The 20,755-nt window shown below is 33.5% G+C and overlaps 1 protein-coding gene and 1 long non-coding RNA gene across 2 annotated transcripts; both read right to left on the bottom strand.

Moving 5' to 3' along the window:
• Nucleotides 1–784: 784 nt before the first annotated feature.
• On the bottom strand, nt 785–6,348 carry LOC133865010 (probable protein S-acyltransferase 15). Its single transcript, XM_062301472.1, has 7 exons — nt 5,983–6,348; nt 2,977–3,069; nt 2,740–2,841; nt 2,589–2,654; nt 1,787–1,885; nt 1,606–1,701; nt 785–1,409 (listed from the first exon to the last, which is right to left on the bottom strand). Exons 1-7 carry the CDS (start codon nt 6,253–6,255, stop codon nt 1,314–1,316), a joined length of 825 nt encoding a protein of 274 aa, XP_062157456.1. The 5' UTR covers nt 6,256–6,348; the 3' UTR covers nt 785–1,313.
• A 7,952-nt stretch (nt 6,349–14,300) lies between these two features.
• Nucleotides 14,301–19,471, bottom strand: LOC133864757 (uncharacterized). The gene is made up of 3 exons (XR_009899565.1): nt 18,965–19,471; nt 18,385–18,436; nt 14,301–14,637 (listed from the first exon to the last, which is right to left on the bottom strand). It is a non-coding gene; the product is annotated as an uncharacterized LOC133864757 (long non-coding RNA).
• Between the last annotated feature and the right edge of the window lie 1,284 nt (nt 19,472–20,755).

Here is a 20,755-nt window from a genome sequence, read left to right as displayed (position 1 = left end):
TAAGTCGCTATTCTTTTGTTTCACATTTATGTCACATCATAATATTTTTTTAAATTAAAAACAAAATATATGTAAAAAAACGCATTAACAAACGCACCCAATTTATATCTCTGGATATAAAATAGACATCCAATTTGTCACTATTTTCTTCACATAGAAACGATTCTGCCTTTGGTCTAGTGGCCAAGGCACAACAATTACTAAAATCCCTCTACCTTAGAGTGTTTTGACACTTTGAAGTTCCAATCCTAAGAAGACACAAGGTTATCGGCAAATTATGGTTCATTGTTAACATACATACATAAATTTCTTACAAACCACATACATGGACATAAGTTTCTTACAAACTGGCTTTACTGGTGTGCCTCCTTTGTCTCCTTTCAAGGGAGAACCAAAATTTTCAGTGTTTGGTACAATAAAACAGAAAAACGCTTGGCGCCGGGTGGGGGGGGGGGGGGTGGGGTAGGAAATTAATTTTTGAGGGTTCGCATATTAAAAAAACACGTGGCTCTCGCACGGTAGAAGAATGTACACTAACAAATTAACAATTTATTAGACTGATTTGTAAGAATTTCCTACGACCTAGTTTGTCCATATCATAGTTTCCCACTCAGAAAAGAATAAAGTGGAGGAGCATGCAACTGTAATTAGGAGGACAACGAAATGGTAATGAAAGCAAATACACCAAAACTAAGTTTCTCAAAACAGCTTATGATGGAATTCACCCCATTACAAGAGTCAGATAGTAGCCATAGAGTTGAGAGGAAATTAACATACTGTGATATGAGTTCTCAAAGAAATTATTATTTCTTAACAATGAAACAGTAAAATTAATGGACCAACATTAATGCATCAGTGAATTTGCAAAGGAAAAAGCACATCGGAAAATCTTATCAACAATATAAACAGTCTCATCGCTATAGGATAGAACAAGCAGTATTCCATGTAAACCATCATCTACTGAGTTCAATCATGTGGTTTGTTGCGACATCAATGTGAAGTCATCGTGTCTGCGCGTTTTAAATTATGTAAACAACAATTTCCAATCATGTGTTGCAAGAACTTCATGGCGTGGTACTCCAGCATGGTAGGAGAGAACAGCAATCAAGATAGGTTTTATCAACAGACTACCGGTGCCGTGTTGGCGTAAACTTTTTGATGCAATCTTGCTCGGTGTAATCCAAAATAAACTTACGTCGCTTCAAGTCAGCTCCTAGCTTATTTTCGCATTGAGAAGAGGATAAAATGATGAAACTCTTAGATCCTTTACGTGAGATGTTGTTAACTCCAAACTTTGTGGAGGAAGAAAATCTTTATGAATTGTCACGTGAAATTGGGAAGGCGAGGCCATCTTTTAGATGGCTCACAGATGTAGGCCACAACCATTTCAGCATGTTTGTACCCAGGACCTGAACCAAAGGCATACAGTCACCATATTGACAGATGACAGACATAACGGAAATATCAATATACAAGTCATGAGAAATAAAACTAAGAACCAACAGACATAAACAAGGAAGGAGAGGGAGAGGGAGAGGGAGAGGGAGAGGGAGGGAGAGAGAGAGAGAGAGAGAGAGAGAGAGAGAGAGAGAGAGAGAGAGAGACCAAGGTAATGTTTTTGTAAGCACCAAGGTCGAACAGACGTCGATAGCTCTGACCAGTTTTCCTAGCCAACCACGTTGCCCTTACTTCTTCGTAATACTGGCAAAAGGTCCATTGTGAGATATTCACTAATAAACATGAAAATCATTGATGACATATCCAACTTTGGAAACTCACAACCTACCTCTATGGTTGTCATATTGTGAATGATAAGGTAGATATGCCAACCCAAAAGAATTCCAAGTGTTATACTCAAGCCAGTCATCACTGCTCCGCAAATAATCTAAAATATACACAAGTGTCACAATTTCAAGAAGTATTATATAAATGGGGGAAAAAAGGATAAGTCGGGCAATGAAGGGATATTACTTCAGATAAACTTGACATGTATAAGGATTGTATTTAAAGGATTAATAACTTAAGCAAGGTTCAACAAATTAATAGCAGGCTCCTGAAATTCTTGACTCTTAATAACAACCACAAAACCTGCTGCAGGATGACAGACATCATGAAAAGTAATAAGCTGATAACCTAATTCATGGCATTAGTTCTAATTAGAACTAAAGGAATCCAATATTTTGAACAACTTCAAAATACTCCATTATCCATCAATTTTTCGACAAATTTCAAGTTTTATTTGAAAATGAAATGTACACCAAGAATCCCGTTAAAAATTGAATTCTACAAACTAGTTAAAAATTTCACAGTTCCATAGCAAAAATAAAACAACATAAGAAATTAAGTGAATACAAATCAAATAACTGTGAGCAAAAGGGGGTTGTGGTCTCTCGTAGACTAAACAAAACAATATAACTGCACCACACTAGGTTAATTTCTAAGCCAGATAACCCCCTTAAACCATATCAAAGTAAGAGGCTTGATCGGAAATTCTGACCTGATATTAGTATTTGACATAATGATATCACTCCAAAACACGAAACTATATGTTCAGTGTGACATCTTTAGATAATTGAATACAAACTCACATAGAAAGTTTTGAGGGGAACCTTTCCGCCAAAATCCTTTTGACACGAACAGCTTATTACAATAACCTAAGAATGCCAAGAGCTTTGTTATATCTCGAGGCAATCTAATAACTTCAAAACAAAATGAAAGGAAAAGCCAGATAAAACATACCGTAGAGTAGATGCTACCTATAGTTGCATATAGGACAAGTATAAAAAAGGCCTTATAGTTCCAATAGCCAACACAATTATTTATCCACGGACAGTGATGATCCTGCACCCAATTTTGGAAGGAAAAGCAAAAAGAACTTAGATCATAAGTTTGATCATGCTCCTAACTAGAGTCATGAATTATACATATATAATTATGGATTTCACTTTGCTAAAAATGATATAAAAACTAACCTACCATCCTCAAAACACACCTTCTGCAGACCCGACAATGATGAGCCCTAGGAGGCTTGTATGTAGAGCACTTGTCACAATGCCTTGATTGTGCAACCTATCAGACATCATGTATCCAAGAACTCAAAGTTACATGTCGACTAAAGTTTTGACCAATTTGTTAACTGTTGATAAGAATTTTTAGTTATATAAATTTAAGCATGTATATTAGTAATTAAGTAACATATGTTATATATGTTACTTAATATTTATATGTGTGTATTAGTTAACATACTAACTAATTAGTTCATAAACTAACATATTATCTAGTTAATTAACATATACTAAATAAATATAATTAACTATATGTTACTCGATATTTCTATGTATATTATATATATATATATATATAGCAGTTAACTTTTTATTTTATAAGTAAAAATTTATTCAAAAAAAAAGTGTAAGGCACCCACCCCTAAGTACACAAGTAATATACATAGGAGAACCAAACTACCAAAGTCTATAGGTCATTTTTTGATTATATATATATATATATATATATATATATATCTTTTTATTTTATAAGTAAAAATTTATTGAAAAAAAAAGTGTAAGGCACCCACCCCTAAGTACACAAGTAATATACATAGGAGAACCAAACTACCAAAGTCTATAGGTCATTTTTTGATTATATATATATATATATATAAATACTAAATAAGCATATAGTATACTAGCTAGGTAAATATAGTATTACATATTAATTATAATACTTTGATAATAGTATTTAGTATGTTAAACTAACAAATTAAGTTATTAATAGTTAGTATATAACTATATATATATAAACACACATATATCACATCACACTATTATACTTATACTATAGTTTCTTAGTTATATAGAATATATTAGACTTACTATTTGCTCACATTATACATATACCATAGTTTATACTCTATAGTTATATATAATAACATATTGTTAATTTGTTACTTACAGACTATAGTTATGTACTATATTTTATAATATGCCTTATATAGTTACATATTATATATTTATGCTATTAATAAATATATAGAAATTGTTCACAAACTCGGGCTTGAACTCTACTTTGATCACACATTGAAAAAGTTAATAGCCTAGCTCGAGCTCTAGTTGAGCCGAGCTTGTCGAGTAACTCAGTTCGGCTCGAATGGCATTCTCAACGAGCTCAAGCTCGAGCTCGCCTCGTTCCCGAGTTTTAAACGAGTCGAGCTTGAATATACATTTCATAACTCAGCTTGAGTTCAAGCTCGACTCATAAACAAGCCAGTCTTGAAATCTTAGACCTCGACTCGGCTTGATTACAGCCCTAGGCACACCAAAATTGTTTTGGCGTTGTTGGAGTCGTTTGAACACGGTGGCGATCACTCGATTGTTATGGAAAACAATCGAACCTGTCTCAGATTAAATTTATGCCAGACAACAAGAATTTGAGAATAAAAGTTGAAGGGAGAGAGAAGAAATAGGGAAGAGGAAGCGCGGGAGAGAGATGAAATCAGGAGGGGGAAAACAACAACAGTTTTTATTTTCTTTATTCATCAAAAACAAATTATCACAATACAATATTATGCTCAAAATAGACTAGGGATTAAACCCTAACCCTAACTTTAGTGATACTTGCGTTGACAACCCACTAAAATAACATAACCAGTCTAAAAAATAAATACAAAATAAATAAAAATGCGGATAATAACAAAAGTGCCCAAAATAATATCTTTAGCTCTCAATCACACAACCATAAGGTCATGGACAAGGCCATCCTCTGATTTTGATGTCCATGCACGCGTGTGATCAGGGTTCTGTGTCTAGTGTCCCCATGGGGTTTAACAACTCATACTCACATGTATACATTTTAACAATCTTCCATTCACATATAAGTCTTCTACAACATCGACTATACTCCCAATCAAATCATTTTATTAAGATCATTTGTGTGGACAAGTCTACTATCACATTGATCACACTCGTTATTAAAACGTATTGTCATGGTTTGCCAAAGGCCTTCTCTATGATCATTTATGTAGTTTTGAAGGCTTGTCCATACAATGTACCTTGTCCCAACTCCAACTGAGGCAAGGATCCATCATGGATTAACTATGCACTATCCCCGTTCTACCTGTGAAAAGGATAATCCCCACTTCAATTGCGAAAGTGACCGTTATCATCCACCTTGAGCACAATACCATTGGCTCTAATATCACTAGTTGGGAAGATAAAACTACTGCGAGAGTTTGCAAATAAGATCCTAGTATATCATATTGGGATACCACTTCAATGTAAAAATTTAAGGTTGTGGACTTGGATCCAATTATATTATATCAAGTATTCACTCTCGTGATTACTACCTAATATGAGACTTAACCATTCACACTCACACATGTATGCATCAACACCTAAGACTAGAATCACAACATAAAACATTAAGCTATTTGGTTGCCATCAATTTTTGGGGGAAGAGACTAAATTGACAGAGAAAAACCAGTTTTCGAACTAGTCTTGTAATTTATTAAGAGGAAATGTTATTTCAACTTTCTATCTTGTTTTTTCCACGCTGCTCTCTATCACAGGTGGGAACCCAATGCTGTGGGAGAGCGTGGCATTCCCACCTTGTGAGAGATACTCAGAATTATCAATACATAAGATTTTTTTATTTTTTTTCCACTTGAATTACCAATATATAAGACTCAGAATTCTAATTTAATCTCTTTCCCACGTTCTCTTAGCAACCAAATGATGCCAAGCTAATAAAGAACATCTAAATATTTCTTCCAAAATGAAAAGATTAATCAAATCATCAGTAATTAAGTTATCAGTCAACGAATTAGTCCAGTTGAGACTCTCACTTCCCTCAACAGCAAAACAGAAACCACGAAAACCAAAATCTCAAATTCTTCACTTTACACCATTTTCCCCACTAAACAAACAAATTAAAGAAAACTCTCGAAACCTAAATCACTATTCACATATGCAAGCACGAAACACTCACATTTTTGTCGGGTTCCTTATCTGAGCCCCCGCTTTCCTCAACATCAGGGATATAGGAAGCCGGAACGCGACCTGGGTCAATCAGAACACAAGAAAAGAAAGAGAAAAGGCAAAGAAAAAACAAGAAAGAGAAAATCAGAGAGTTCAAAGACCCAGCTGAGCTCTGCAACCCGACCCAATCCTCCAGAAAAACGAAAATTGTGATGTAATAGACAAAACCCATCGACAGGAACACCGCAGACACAGGGATGGTGAGAAATCCTTCGCACTTCATTGGGGATTTGGGGCGTGGAAGACGAGCTGGGAGCTTGTGGAAATTCAGAATCAGCAAAAGGAGAGTCCATGGTTTTTGTGAAGTCAGCAAGTTGTGGGGCCATTGCATGGGGCCTTATATTGGTTCTCCTTCAAGATTTCCATTGGACCCAAGCTCATGCAATTAAACGGGCTTGACCTTTGGCTACGACATGTGAGCTCTCATATGGGCCGGCCCATGGTCTCACACAAATGGGTTTGTGTTAACCTCGGCATAGTTCGATTCATAGGACCACTGCCCAATACTGAACCAAGAATTCAACCCCTCGTATTTTTTTCAAAAATAGATGTCAATTTAATAAATTAAAATAAAATAAAATATTTTTTCTTTAACTTAATTTAAAATAAAACTTCAAATATCCAGAGTGGCCACGTTGGAATTGAATATTCATATAGTGATGAAGCCAAATCCAAACTCTAATATTGGCCATCCTTGAAACATAAATGTTTGAATCCGGATTCCAGCAATTTGTTGCTTGTCCGAGCAGGTGGGTGGACAATCCAAAATTTGCTTGGACAATTATATTAGCTCTCTCACATTTATTACTAGAATTGCTAACAAGCCGACTTACCAAATTGCTAGAGACCAATATTATCAATCTTGACTGGTTACCTAGTCAAACTTTATATTGCTAGACAGCCTAAACAGACATCTACAAGGATCATTTCAATTTCAAATAAAATGGATACTATTTGTTTTATGGTCTGAATTTAAAATTAGTGCATCTAACAATGTATATGATTCTATATTATTTGTTTTTTTAAAAGACGTGTTAATATTAACTTCATATATATTGTTAAATGCATTAGGGTTGGGCAAATTATCCGCATACCGCCTACCGACCGTTTATCGAACCGAACCAAAACCGCCATTGACTGCCTATCGACTAATTTTGGTTCGGTAGTCGGTATAAAATTTTATTCCAAAAGCCGATTCGGTAACCGAACCAAATTGAACCGTCTTTTAAGCAGTAACCGAACTGAACCGCCTCTTATTCCGACCAATTAACTAAAATCGACATAAAACGAAACGACTTCTTTTTAGTAAGAATTAAACGTTTGATCCTTTCTTTTCCTTTAAAAAAAATAAAAAACGACGTCGTTTCATTTCTCATGTTAACCGATTTAACCGACTGCCTATTAACCGACTTAATCAACTTAACCGACCGCCTATTAACCGCTTAACCGACTAAACCGAAATAAATTCACTGACTGTATTCGAACAAAAGTCGGTTAGCCGACCGAATTGTTAGAGAATATATTGATACCGTATATTATGGTACTCTCCATATATTGGAGGATTTGATTTAATCCTCATTAATTGTAATTAATTATAATCAAATTAGATTTGAATACATTCAATTCTGATTTGATTACATTCTCTCTACATACCATTTTGTATTTTTTCTATATCCCTATAAATATGGATCATTTGTATTGTAAATTAATCAAGTAATAAGAGCAATAATGTAGCCCTTTGAGCTTTACTTTGTAGACATAAGTCATAGACTGAACCACGTAAAATCTCTTGTCTCTCATATTTTATTATTCTGCATTTTATTTCTTTTAGGTTTTAGATTTCTTTCATGGTATCATAGCTATAGGCTACCGTCAGTGTTCGATACAATGATCCTGTGAAATTTTTCATTTTTCTTGTATTTCATTTTTTTTCCTTGATAATCATTATTTTGCAGATCTCCTCACCATAGGTTTTGCATAGTATTGAAAAAAAAAAAAAAATGTTATTCTCAAGTTTTCTTTTCCTTTGCGTTCTGTTCATGTGGAAAACAGACTCAAGTTTAATTTTCTCATCTTTATGTACTGTTCCTGAAAAAAGAAAAAAAGAAAAAAAAAAAGACCTTTGGCTGTCTCAGCACAACCAAAGGTCATGGAGATTTCGTTGAACTCATTGGGGTCAATCCAGACCTGCCTCTCCCGCACTTGAGAAACTGTCCTCCAGTCCAGCCATCATCTCAGACGGATCTCACCCCAGACAGCCACGTTCCGCCGCACCCAACCGCTCATTGGCCAACCGTCTAACCACCAAGCCTCCGTCGTCTCCTCGTCTCTCATGTTCAAATCTAAATCGCATGAGACTCTCACTTCTGGCAGATTCACTTTCATTAATTGGTTGAAGATCGTTCTAGGTTCAACATGATACAGATGGATGTGCTTGGATTGCTACACGTATGTAAGGTATCAAGTTTGGTTGTTATGCACTGATTGATACAGGTGGTGTAGTGCTGTAGTTGAAAAAAAAAAAAAAAAAAAAAAAAAAAAAGAAGAAGAAGAAGAAGAAAGATGTAGTTTTGGTAGTGAATGCCCAATAGGTAGTCTCGGGAAGATGAAAAGTTGAAGAAAAAAAAAATAATAAAAGAGGAAAAGAAAGAAAATCGGAAAAAAATAAAAAATAAAAAAATAAAAAAGAGGCTAAGTTGCCCATATTATTCTGGCCATTTGTTGGCTCCTTATTTTGGTCATTGACCCATCTTTTGGCATATGGTATTGTTTTAAACCCATGTTTATTTTAGTCCATAATTGGCCTCGTATTTTTTTTGGCTCCTCTGGTATTGTTTCAAACTCAGGCTCATTGTTGGCTTTTATATTTGGCCTATTATTTGTATTTTGACATTTGTGGTCTTATTTTAAGCCCATGCTCATTTAGCCCCCATGATGGTTCGAAGAAAAAGGAGGAAGACGAAGAAGAAGCAGAAGAATGAAGGACGAAGAAAAAGAAGAAGAAAGATGTTCTCCAAAATGGGTTATATCCGACCCAATAAAAAAAAAAGAAAAAAGAAGAAGAAGAAGAAGTAGAAGAAAGAAAGAAACAAAAAAAAAGAAAAAAAGAAAAAGAAAAAACAAACTCAAGATTTTAGAATCTTTCACCTTGAGTTTGCAGGGAGATGTTAGAGAATATATTGATACCGTATATTATGGTACTCTCCATATACTAGAGGATTTGATTTAATCCTCATTAATTGTAATTAATTATAATCAAATCAGATTTGAATACATTCAATTCTGATTTGATTATATTCTCTCTACATACCATTTTGTATTTTCTCTATATCCGTATAAATATGGATCATTTGTATTGTAAATTAATCAAGTAATAAGAGCAACAATGTAGCCCTTTAGGCTTTACTCTGTGGACGTAGGTCATAGACCAAACCACATAAAATCTCTTGTCTCTCTTATTTTATTATTCCGCATTTTATTTCTTTTAGGTTTTAGATTTCTTTCACGAATTAACCGTCTACCGAACCGATGGCCACCCCTAAAATATATAAACTTTAAATGTTAATCATAAAAAGGACCCTATAAATGAAACAGAGAGAATCCTATCCGACCTTATTGGTTCGGGCCGGGCTAAAAAGATGTAAAATAGAAAGCAGCCCTAATTACCATAGCGAAAGGCCCTCATGCAGGCCGGTCCCAACCCTTTGATATGGAAAATCCCACTCAACTAGAAAAAGGTTTTCCACGAGGCAACCAAACTCGATGCCATGGAGTTCAATTATTATGCAAATCGATCTTTTGGGAGAACATGAAAGCATAAATTCTGATCCAAACAGAATAAGATTGCACATACGACATATATATCCCTAGTGATCGATTTCTGTGATCGATCTGTCAATACACTTGTGGTCTCAAACAAAAGGGTACAACTAATTTTGAAAAGCTAGCTTGTGGTGTCCTAAAAAGCTTCGTTGAAAACCATGCCACCAATCAAGCTTAACCTCGATCTGTACGTAGAGGCTATCTATCGATCACTACACACCCGTGGTCTCAAACAACGCAGTACAACGTTGTTGATTAGGATAAGATCATTTATTTTCCAGACGGAAACAAATATGCAGCATCATGCATGCATGTCCTCTCGAATGGGGACCATATATAGATGGAGCTACCTGTGTACGTTTGAGTGTTTGAGTGAAGAAATAAACATCATATTTGTGTTATCTGTAGATCGAGCCTTAAGGCTGGAGTTACTACAGCAGGTGGTAGTTGCCGGCTAGTTGTGTCTAATATAATATTTGCATCGGTAGGAGTGGCTAAAGGGCCAGGGGGACCATATATGGAGCTTAATTAATTGGTATCCCTTAATTTTGATATAAAAGGTTCGAAAATGACAAGAAAAAGGCAAGCTTTGAAGGAAATCGAGGTAGATATTTTGTGATCACATTAGAGATAACATATATAGTACGTACCCATCATTCAATACGACATATTAATTAATATGGTAACCAGTATATGTCGATCGATGTGCTTCTTACAAGCCTGCTATATATGCATGAGATGATCAGGAAGATGGGCCGGCCAATCTTTCGTGTGCTTTAATTTGAGTGATCGATCTATGTGATGTCATCTATCACTACTAAAAAACCGACAATTAGTTAGGTGTCTACAGTATGTACAAGTCATTGTAGACACGCGTCTAACTAGCCACGTATGTTATAATAGCATACACGGCCCAATTGGCCGCGTGTATTTAATACACGCGGCCAATTGGACACGTGTATTAAATATACGCGTTCATATAGACGCGTGTATTTAATACACGTGTCCATATTGACACATTTATTATTACACGTGTCTATATGGACACGTTTATTTTTACACGTGTGTATATAGATGCGTGTATTAATACATACGTCCAATTGTTACATTTTTTACATTCAAATTATTTGTTACATTTTTCTTATGAAGAGTGTACTTAATTGGAAAGCTTAATTATGTAAGAAATACAATGCAAACATATATAATTAAGTACTACATATGTTAGGTTTGGTACATGGAATGACTATTCAATTAAAAAAAATCAATATCTTTAATTTTATCTTTTCTGAATGGTCTGTTATGCTTGAAGAGGGTTGCAATCGGTAGAAAACTAAGTCCATGTTGGGAGTGCTCTGCCGTCTGGTTCTTAGTGCTGTTGTGTATGGTATATGAAGGGCTAGAAATGATATTCGGTTTGGTAGCCATTCTAGCAATGAGGAACATATTTTGAAACTCATTTTTAGGGAGGTCCGGTTTCGGGTTTCTGGAAAAGGAAAGTTTAAGAAGAATTTGGAGAATATATGTTTAGCTTGCTTAAACTAGAATATTGATGTTAACATTCTGGCTTAATTTGCTAGTTTGTGGTTTTGTTCCTAGTTGTGTTTTCAGAGTTGTTCTTTAATTGTATTGTGGTTTGTTTTGTCTCAGCTTGTAAGACTTGTTTAATTGTAAAGTTGATTCTTTTGTCAATAACAGTTCTAATTATTCATTAAAAAAAAAAAAATTCAATATCTTTTATTAGGAATATTGGAAGAAGATGGAATAGAATAATTTTGTTATTAGAATATATAATAAGCATCTAATGCTTGAAATTGAATAACTTTTCTCATTACACACTAGAGAATATCTATTCAAAGGCTATTTCATTCTACACTTTTCTATTTTCAATAAAACTATTTATTTTTTTAATGGAATAGTCATTCTGCATATTAAGCGTAAATATAATATAATTAGCTAGTTAGAGACACCTCAAACCGGATTTAGAAATTGACAGATCGAGTCAACGTTCATCATCATGCATGATACACGGCACGTACCCAAGGCACGTGAGAACTAGTGAGTTGCAGAACTTGGATTTCAGCTTTTATAAGATTGCTAAAATACTGATCGAGGGCACATGAACGTGGGCAAATTCTGAATTGATCAATGGTAGGGTTATTTATTTGCCTGAAAAGTGAAAAGCTTGAATATAAAATGGGTACAAAATTGAAAGAAGGTACTGACTTCCATGCTTCATGTCAATCACCTCAATGATCGCGAGAAATTATGGCAACAACAAAAGAAAAAAGAAAATCGACCAAAAAAAGTAAGTAAAAAGCAAGTAAAATTGCATGTATATGTGCTTTTGAAATCTTTTGTTTCTTGTGCTTTTGAGGGGCCAAAGGCCCAACTATGGACAAAATAATATGAGTCATACACCACCAACCCAATATTGCATGGCTAGGATTGCCTTGGGTTCTCTCCAGTAATCAGACTAATTATGGTCGACTCTGATTCAATTATGCACCATCGACCTTTGCAAAACCTTTTCCGGCACAAGTTATATATGTATATAGTACATGTACAACTGTCCAAAGCTCGGCTCTTTTCATGGTACTAACCCCATTAGAAAACCTGAACTGCCCCGGGGAGCACTCCCAACAGCATTATTTATTTATTTATTTTTTTTTTATTTGTGAGAATTCAGCTAAAAAATATTTTAGTTGCGATCCAAATTGCTACATAATGGGTATAAAAGTTTGAACTTCGGTTAACTTTAATTTATGAATTGTCCAACTAGTAAAAGATGAAATTATGAAATGAATAATGAAAATAATAAAAGCAATTTTTCAGTCTTGAGTAATATAATTGCAGGTAATTAAAGAGTTAGAGTAACTATAAGCGAATTATCTTCTAAAATAAAGTTAAATAAGCACAAAAAGATTGCCAGTCAAGCTACAGTAACTTCGCTATAAATGAGGGAACAAAAAAAAATTAATAAAAAAGATACACTTAATAATAAAACCTCTAAAAGTTTTTAGATACTACAATTTGAGCAGAAAATATTTCCCAGCAACATTATTAATAAGCCTAGGTAGCAACTTGTTTTACCCTCTTTTTGTACTATATGTATGGAAAAATAATCATTAATAGATCAAGGGTTGTCGTTTTAATCTAAAATGTTACTGCCGGCCACCGCCTCATGTTTTTTATTTTTGAAAGGACCACCTCATGTTGTTATCATCATTACTAGCTAGTACTTACCACCCACCAATTACCATATATATATATTATACCTACTACTGCCACCACCTCATGTTGTTATCATCACCCATCACCAATCACCAATCACCCATCACCCTACCAGTGATTAACTAATATCTGATTGTTGTAATAATTGTATATGTCATAATTGTTATCCATATATACGACTTCCTGCACCATCCATTACCCTCTACCAAAATAGTCCCATTGCCATCATAATGTATGATTCTTACAGGTGAAATAATTTAACACCATTCAAAAATACAATTTTTTACCTTACCTACACTGTCTATTACCCTATACCAAAATAGTCTCATTGCCATTATAATGTATGATTTTCATAGGAGTAATGATTTAACACCACTTAAAAATATAATTTTACACCACCTTACCTATGTGGCAAGGTATTCTCCCACTTTAATTTATTTTTAAAAAATAAAAAAACTCAAAAAGTAACGGAATACTACCTTGTCTCATAGGTAAGGTGGTGAAAAATTGTATTTTTGAGTGGTGGTGAATCATTACTATTTCCATAGCTACCATAAGAGCTATTAATTTATATAAAATAATTTATTTATAAAGATATTCATGAATAGTAAGTCTTACATTGCTTTATTGAGTATTATAAGTGATTCTACGAAAAATTCAAATTGACTAATTCTTTTGGGGTGATAGTACTACATATATGACTAATATTTTTCCTAAAATTGTTAAAATGATATCAGAACCACCTAGCTAGTAATGCTACATGGTACTAAAACACTGCATGACATCGTCTTGAATAATGCACGTAAAGTGAGTAATTTATAAAGAGACTTATATCTTATGAGTGCTAAATTTTAATTCACATTGCTAATTACTTACTAGTATGCATTAATTATAAGTGATATTTCAAGGGAAGCTCCTAGACTAGCCCTTACGAGGATGATAACTAAATATGGCTACCATTTTTTTCCTAAAAATCGTTATCATGTTTTCATGTAAATATATCCCTTTCTGCCACACCATGACAGCCATATATATGATATGTCTGCTTTCATGGATGGTTGATACTGCATCAACGTCAACCCGATCGAAACCTAATTATTACCTCTTGAGCACGACTCGTTTCTTTGACATAAGTTAACTAGCGGCCTTAAATTTGTGGGCGTCAAGAAGTAACAAAAGACCTCCTAGCTAGCTAGACAAAACTGGATGTATTCTAAAAACTTCCAACAAACTTCCAACGTACCAAAAAGATCAGAGATCAGCCATTACTGATAAATCTGGATGTGACGAGAATTAATGAATATCACACACACACACACATGCAAAGAGTCAAGACCTAACTAATGGAATGTCACCAAATTAAGCTGAAGAGGCCCTTTCCCATTTCTCCAATAAGGTAAGCTCGTTAATTGGATCTTCCTCATCCTTGGAATTATAACTGGCCGGCAAAAGAGAGAGAGAAAGAGATCTCTTTGTCTTCTTCTTTCCTCGAGATTTTTGAAAATCCATTCTTCCTCAAATCCATGTCAAAAACTTTTTGCAGCACATGATCCTGAAAGAAGAGAAACACGAATATCGTTGATGTTATACGACGTACTGATCAAGGCACCTCATGTACATGTGATAATTAGACTGGGTTTTTTATATATCAATAATTTTTTTTTTTTCTTTTTTTTTTCTTTTTTAGCAAGGTATCTCATCCTTCATTCCATTTTTATGAAAGGAGAAGATATTATTTAAATTAATTAGCTAGGATTCACTATAAAAGTATTAGTGTGTGTATGATTCAATGATCTCTTTCTTTACAGAACAACAAATGCAAAGAAAGACATTGCCAAAAAGAAAAAAAGTGAATAAAATAAAAGGAGGAAAAAAAGGCAGTTTATGTCACAATCTTATCAACAAAAGGTTTTACATATACGGCCATAAATCACAAACCCGGCCTACCCAAAAGAATAAGAGTGCTGAAACAAAGATAAAAATAAAAATAAAAAAGTAACCACGATGAGTCACACAGATTTACCTTTAGCATCATAGATTCCTTAAGCTGTCTTTTCACTCTCATCTGGCCTTTAGTACTGCTTGCTCTTTCTTAAATTTTGCAACAGGGGGATTAACTGATTTTTGCATTTTTAAGTGCTTTGGGTACGATGCCAAAGTATTAATTGAGGAGTTAAGTAATTTTAATGTGACCATGGTCCCCTCTGGAATAAGTTGTGTACGGGGACGAAACTAGCATTTAAAATTTGATGGACAAAAATAAAAAAATAAAAAATTAAAGTGGCAAAACTTAAAAAATAAAAAATAAAATAAAAAAAAAGGGAATAAAATTTTAATTTTCAAAGCATTATAATAATATTTCTTTTTTTTTAAAAAAAAAAAAGAAAAAAGAAAAACATGGTGGCTTGGGAGGCATGGGCTACCATGTAGCTCCGCCCCTGGGTTTTGTATGCACGTGTGTATGTCTACAGTACTCTACAGGAGAAAGAGAGACAAAGAACCAACACTATGCATGGTAGTAATATATATAGAGAAATGCTACATGTATTTAAATTTTTATAAATGGAGCCTTACTAACTGATGTGTACGTAGCTTATTCATTGGAGATGATCAAAACAATTAATAAAAAGAAATGATACGAGTACCAATGAATAAGCTCCACATCATCTTAGTAAGGCTCCCTTTGTAAAAATTTAAGTATATGTTGCATTTATCATATATATATATAGTCTTAAGAAATTGAGTAATGTTATTTTTCACATATATTTTATATTGATTGACGTGGTGCACGCGTTTTAAGTAGTTCCATGTCGGCTACTAAAAAAAAAAGGAAAGCCATTAAAATATGCACGTTACGTCAACTAGTGTAAAATAAATGTGATAAATGAGTGTGAAGAATAAAGTAACTTTAAGAAAATTGAAAGTATTTTGGTCATCTAGGTGAAGCAAAGATCAATCTCCAAAAAATTAGGATATTTTAGATTTTTTTATAGTAACTTCATAAAATTTTTAAAATCTCAATCATCATTTAATTTTTCATTATATTATTGAAATGTTGTCATCTCAATATTTATATCACTAAGAATTTTTTTTTCTTTATACATTATATCTTCTAAGTTGAATGTGAGATAATAAAATTTAATTAAAAATAAAATTTAGTAATATGCAAAAAACTTCAATTACCTTATAAAATTTAGAGATTTTAATCCATTATTGTAAATCACAAGTGAGGGATGTATCTCTCTTTTTCTTTTTCCTTTTTAACAAATAAGAATGCACTAAATGTGTCATAATCTGATGTGATCTATCATTTTGAAAAATGTATCATAATCTCATGGGATTGTAACGAGTAATGTTTATTGTACAACTTTTATACAACTTTTGCACAATTAGTCTAACAACCTTTTTTTAAGATTAACTATTGAATATTTAGAGCTCATATATAGAAAAACAAATCTAATGGTTGATTATTAAAAAAGAAAGAAAAAAAAAAGAGTAATTAAAGTTGTGTAAAAGTTGTACAAGAAACATTACTCACCCCAATAACACACCAAGATTGCATAGTACAACCGAACAAACACATAAACAGTACTAAGAACAAATATTCGACCCTATTAATAATATATTGATTACCTTTCAAACAAATCCCATGATCTAACCATGCAGTCATCTGTTTAAGGGAGAAGACAATAACCATATGCAGCATTTCAAAAATGTGAATTTTAATTTGAATTGTTAGCTCTTTGTGACTATTTGGTATAGTGAATAAACAAGATGAAATATATATGAAAATGATTAATTCCAAAACTTAACATAGATTGGTTTGCTAATTATACCAGAGCTCTAAACTAATTAATTAAGGATAGATATAGATCGATTGTGAAAATAAGAAAGAAATCGATCAAGGACCAAATTAAGACGCATCCTTACATGAATTATAATCTGCACATGCATACAAATATGTTGGAAGTAAAATTGATTTGCTATGATCTCATTGTACTCATTGTTATTGTTTTTTTCTCAGTAAACGTACTAGTTGTGGACCTTCGGAAGAAGGAATGATTCATTGCCCTTTTTTTTCACTTGTCAAAATGACATTACAGCTTTTGTCACTAACTGCCCCCACATGACATGGCTCAAAGATTCTTCTTCTCGATCAGCTCCATGGCTGATATACAATAACTCTTTTAAAATTCATATCACCACTTCTTCCATATATAATTTCAATTCTGTAGTGCCTAACTACAACTTCAAGCTAGGAAATCCAATTAAGTGTTCATGGCCAAATTTCAAATGTCATTAATTCCTACTACAAAGATGCCTCTCTCTCTCTCTCTCTCTAATTATTTTCTAATTAATGGCCTTTTAAACATCTCCCTCAACACATAAAAGATTGAAAATCGAAATCATTTTAACTTGATATTGCTTTCCCATATGCCTTACTGAATAAACAAACGCTATTCAAATCAAAATTACAATGAACTATTGTTTTTCTGACATACAGCTAATTAAGGCTTTATGCTGTTTTTTAATCAACTGTTTTGAGTGTACGTGGAGCAATCTGCAACATGTCTCAACCGTTAAGTCATATGTTATGCCTTTTTATTATTATTTTTTTTATCCTTCATGCATATCGAAACTACCCTTTTGAAGGACTAAAAAAATGAGGAGGCCTACCTCTGTTGAAAGCCGTACTGCAATCCCTAACCATAATTGATGTAGCCAAATATATGGAAATTAAGTGCATGAAAAAGGAAGTTCAATCATCTACATTCATTGGTCTTCTGATTGATTGATTCACAAGAGTAATAATAAAGAGAGGCTATCTGGGGCAAAAGCAAAGAAATAGTAATAAAAGGACAACAATGAAACAGGCCAAGGAGCTGCTCTCTCAACGATTCAATAAATTAAGAGTCAAATAAATAAATTTCATAATTAAATGAATGAAGGCCAACATAATTATATTATTTTCAGGATGGGTTCTGGGGATTTGAAGATTAATTTGGCCTAATTCTTCTAATGAACATATGGCATAGCTTGGAAGTTTAGGATGCTTTGTAAGATCTTCCCTCCAAAGTCACTAGCGAGGAAATTCCCAAAAGAAATAAAAGACTTTGTATATTACGAAAAAAAAAAATTCTTCTTCTCATGATTAACAAAACCCTAAAGTTGGATTCAATTTTATTTTATTTTATTTTTTTCTGAAAAAAAAAAAATCAAACACTTAGCTCTCAAAGGAAAAATATATATGCACATATCATATGCTTGAATAGAGACATGAGATGGCAGCTTTCCTCACCTTTCTTCTTCGCACTTCAATAACCTCTATTTCATAATAGCTCCTTCGATTCCTGCAAATGAACAGTACTGAGAAATAAAACAAAACAAAAATATTCAAATCGTAGAGGAGAGAGGAGAGAAAAAGAATATTGGAGCAAATGTCCAATCAATAACCATCAAATTAAGTAGAAGAAATTAATACATATGGTCTGAAAATTGAAATGAGTTCACCTTATTCAAATGCAAAAAAATGCAAAATCTAGATCCTGCTATCAGGTTTGTAGTCATTTATCCGCCGATGCAGCATCATCAAGATTCTCAACTCCAACATTTGGCAAAAAAGAAGAAAAAAGAAAACAAGAATCATCCAATTGCCACCACCTCACATTGGCATGTGAATCTTAATGATGCTGCGCCAGCAAACAACGACTGTACATGGGAAGTGTCGATTAATGTAATCTGTTCATAAAAGAATTAAACTAACCACAGGTGAAAGAAATAGGGGAAGAATAGGCCAAACCCAAATTCAAAAAGAAAAAAATATAGTAAGAAAACCGAAGAGGAAAAGAAAAATAAGAAGTAGGTTAATTTCCACGAACTTTGTGTTGACGTGGCACACAATCAATGGTGTGAAACGGAAGCACGACGAGCAGATGGAACCCTAATAGAAAAATATGAAAACCGCGAAGAGAAAGGATGAACTGAAGGTAAAGTTTTTTTTAAGCAGTTTTATTATTGGTTAAATAATCTAATCCGCACGGGCAGAATAGTTGGCTGAGATACCCACAAAAAACCAAAAAACCAAAAAAACAAAAACTCCCAACTACTTTTCCTTTTGGTAATTCTTGGTGTTTGAGCTTGTGGGTCAGATTTTTCCGGTGGCGTCCTGAACCAAAAACCACCATAAATAAATGACACAGCACGAGAAAAAGGACATGGGTGAATGAGACAGATCAATAAGATCAATGGAAAACACACAGAAGAAGAAAGAAGAAGTAGAAGAAGATTGCTTTTGAAGGAGAGGCAATAGAGAAGAAGCGGAAAGGTCAAGATCTAGTTGCGTTAATTTGAGACGCAAAAACTCAGAGAGAGAGAGAGAGAGAGAGAGAGAGAGAGAGGTGAAACTGAGAAGAGTAGGTGAGGAAGGGTTTCCTTGAGGTGCTTCATATATATACACACAAAGACGTCATTTTGTGGGTACAGTGTTGCTAAGAAATATAAAAAACGACGTCATTTTGTAGGATTCTTATGCATCGATCTCGTTTTGTAGGATTCTCTGATTCTCATGTGACTGCGGGATGCATACAACTTATGTGCCATTTAACTTTAAGGCAAGGGTACGTCATGTTACTTAATTATAACATGAGGCAGAGATCGGAAATGAAGATTAATTAATTTTACCATTAATTTCCACATTATTTATAAAAAATTTGTGTTGCTCTCTTAATCTTTATCTGAACTTGGATTCAAGGGACTATGAAGTTTAGGATTCAAATACTTTGATTACTCAACCAAGAGATCGATCGAAGTTAATTATGTAAAAGAAAAGGTTTATATAAAAATTTTCTTTCAAAAATATGTGGTGGCACATGCGAGAAGAAAGCCAAGAGTGGGGGCTTTTTGAGGAGATCGATTGTGCTAAAAAAGCACGTGTGATGCAAGTTCTGTCCAAATTGATGGAAAAACTAACAGAAGGTGTTAACTGTATAGTTAGGTAAAGGATTAATTTCACTATCATTTGTAAGTAAAGAAAAATCTAATAACCACAATAAAGATCATATCATAGGATTCACAATTTCACATGTTGAGGTTGAAAAAATTAATAGTTGAGGATTTTTCTATCACTTGTCATACATAAATGTAACACAAATGTAATACCCCGGACAAACACGTGTAATTTATAAAAGAAAAATATAATAATATCTATAAATAATTATCAGAGAAAAATACTAAATTCATGAAAAGGATAATAGTAAGTAAAGAAATTTCTTAAATAAAGAGAACTAGTAATATAAATTTGGAAACAAACAATAGAAACCCTAAAATACGTAGACTTAGAAAAATACTTAAAAATATCAAAATTGAGGTGCACCGTTTTATCGACCCACAAAGCTATCGAACTATGCCACGTCATGAATAACTTAGTGTGAACTAAGATAGCATAGTATCATGCACACTCAACCTTTTTATGGATCATTGTCAGGGACGGAGCTAGAAGTTCTTATGGGCAGGGGCCAATGGTCAAAAAAAAATTTTTAGTAAGGCCAAATAAGTTAAATTTTTATTTTTACCTTATATTTTTTAATTTTTTAGGAAAAAAAAATTTCTACCTACTAATTTTTTTTTTTTTTTTTTTTTTAGGAAATTGTGGGGAGGGGTGGGAGAGAGGG

The sequence above is a fragment of the Alnus glutinosa genome, chromosome 3 (assembly GCF_958979055.1).
Source record: "Alnus glutinosa chromosome 3, dhAlnGlut1.1, whole genome shotgun sequence".
NCBI classification, from domain to species: Eukaryota; Viridiplantae; Streptophyta; class Magnoliopsida; order Fagales; family Betulaceae; genus Alnus; species Alnus glutinosa.
The sequence above is the reverse complement of the archived record's forward strand: the minus strand, read 5'-3'. Positions and strand labels throughout refer to the sequence as shown.

Coding starts and splice junctions, on each gene's coding strand:
- LOC133865010 (XM_062301472.1), bottom strand. CDS start 6,255: ATGAAGTGCGAAGGATTTCTCACCATCCCTGTGTCTGCGGTGTTCCTG. Junction 3,070..5,982: donor ATAAGGAACCCGACAAAAAT/GTGAGTGTTTCG, acceptor GATGTCTGATAG/GTTGCACAATCAAGGCATTG. Junction 1,702..1,786: donor ACAATATGACAACCATAGAG/GTAGGTTGTGAG, acceptor ACCTTTTGCCAG/TATTACGAAGAAGTAAGGGC.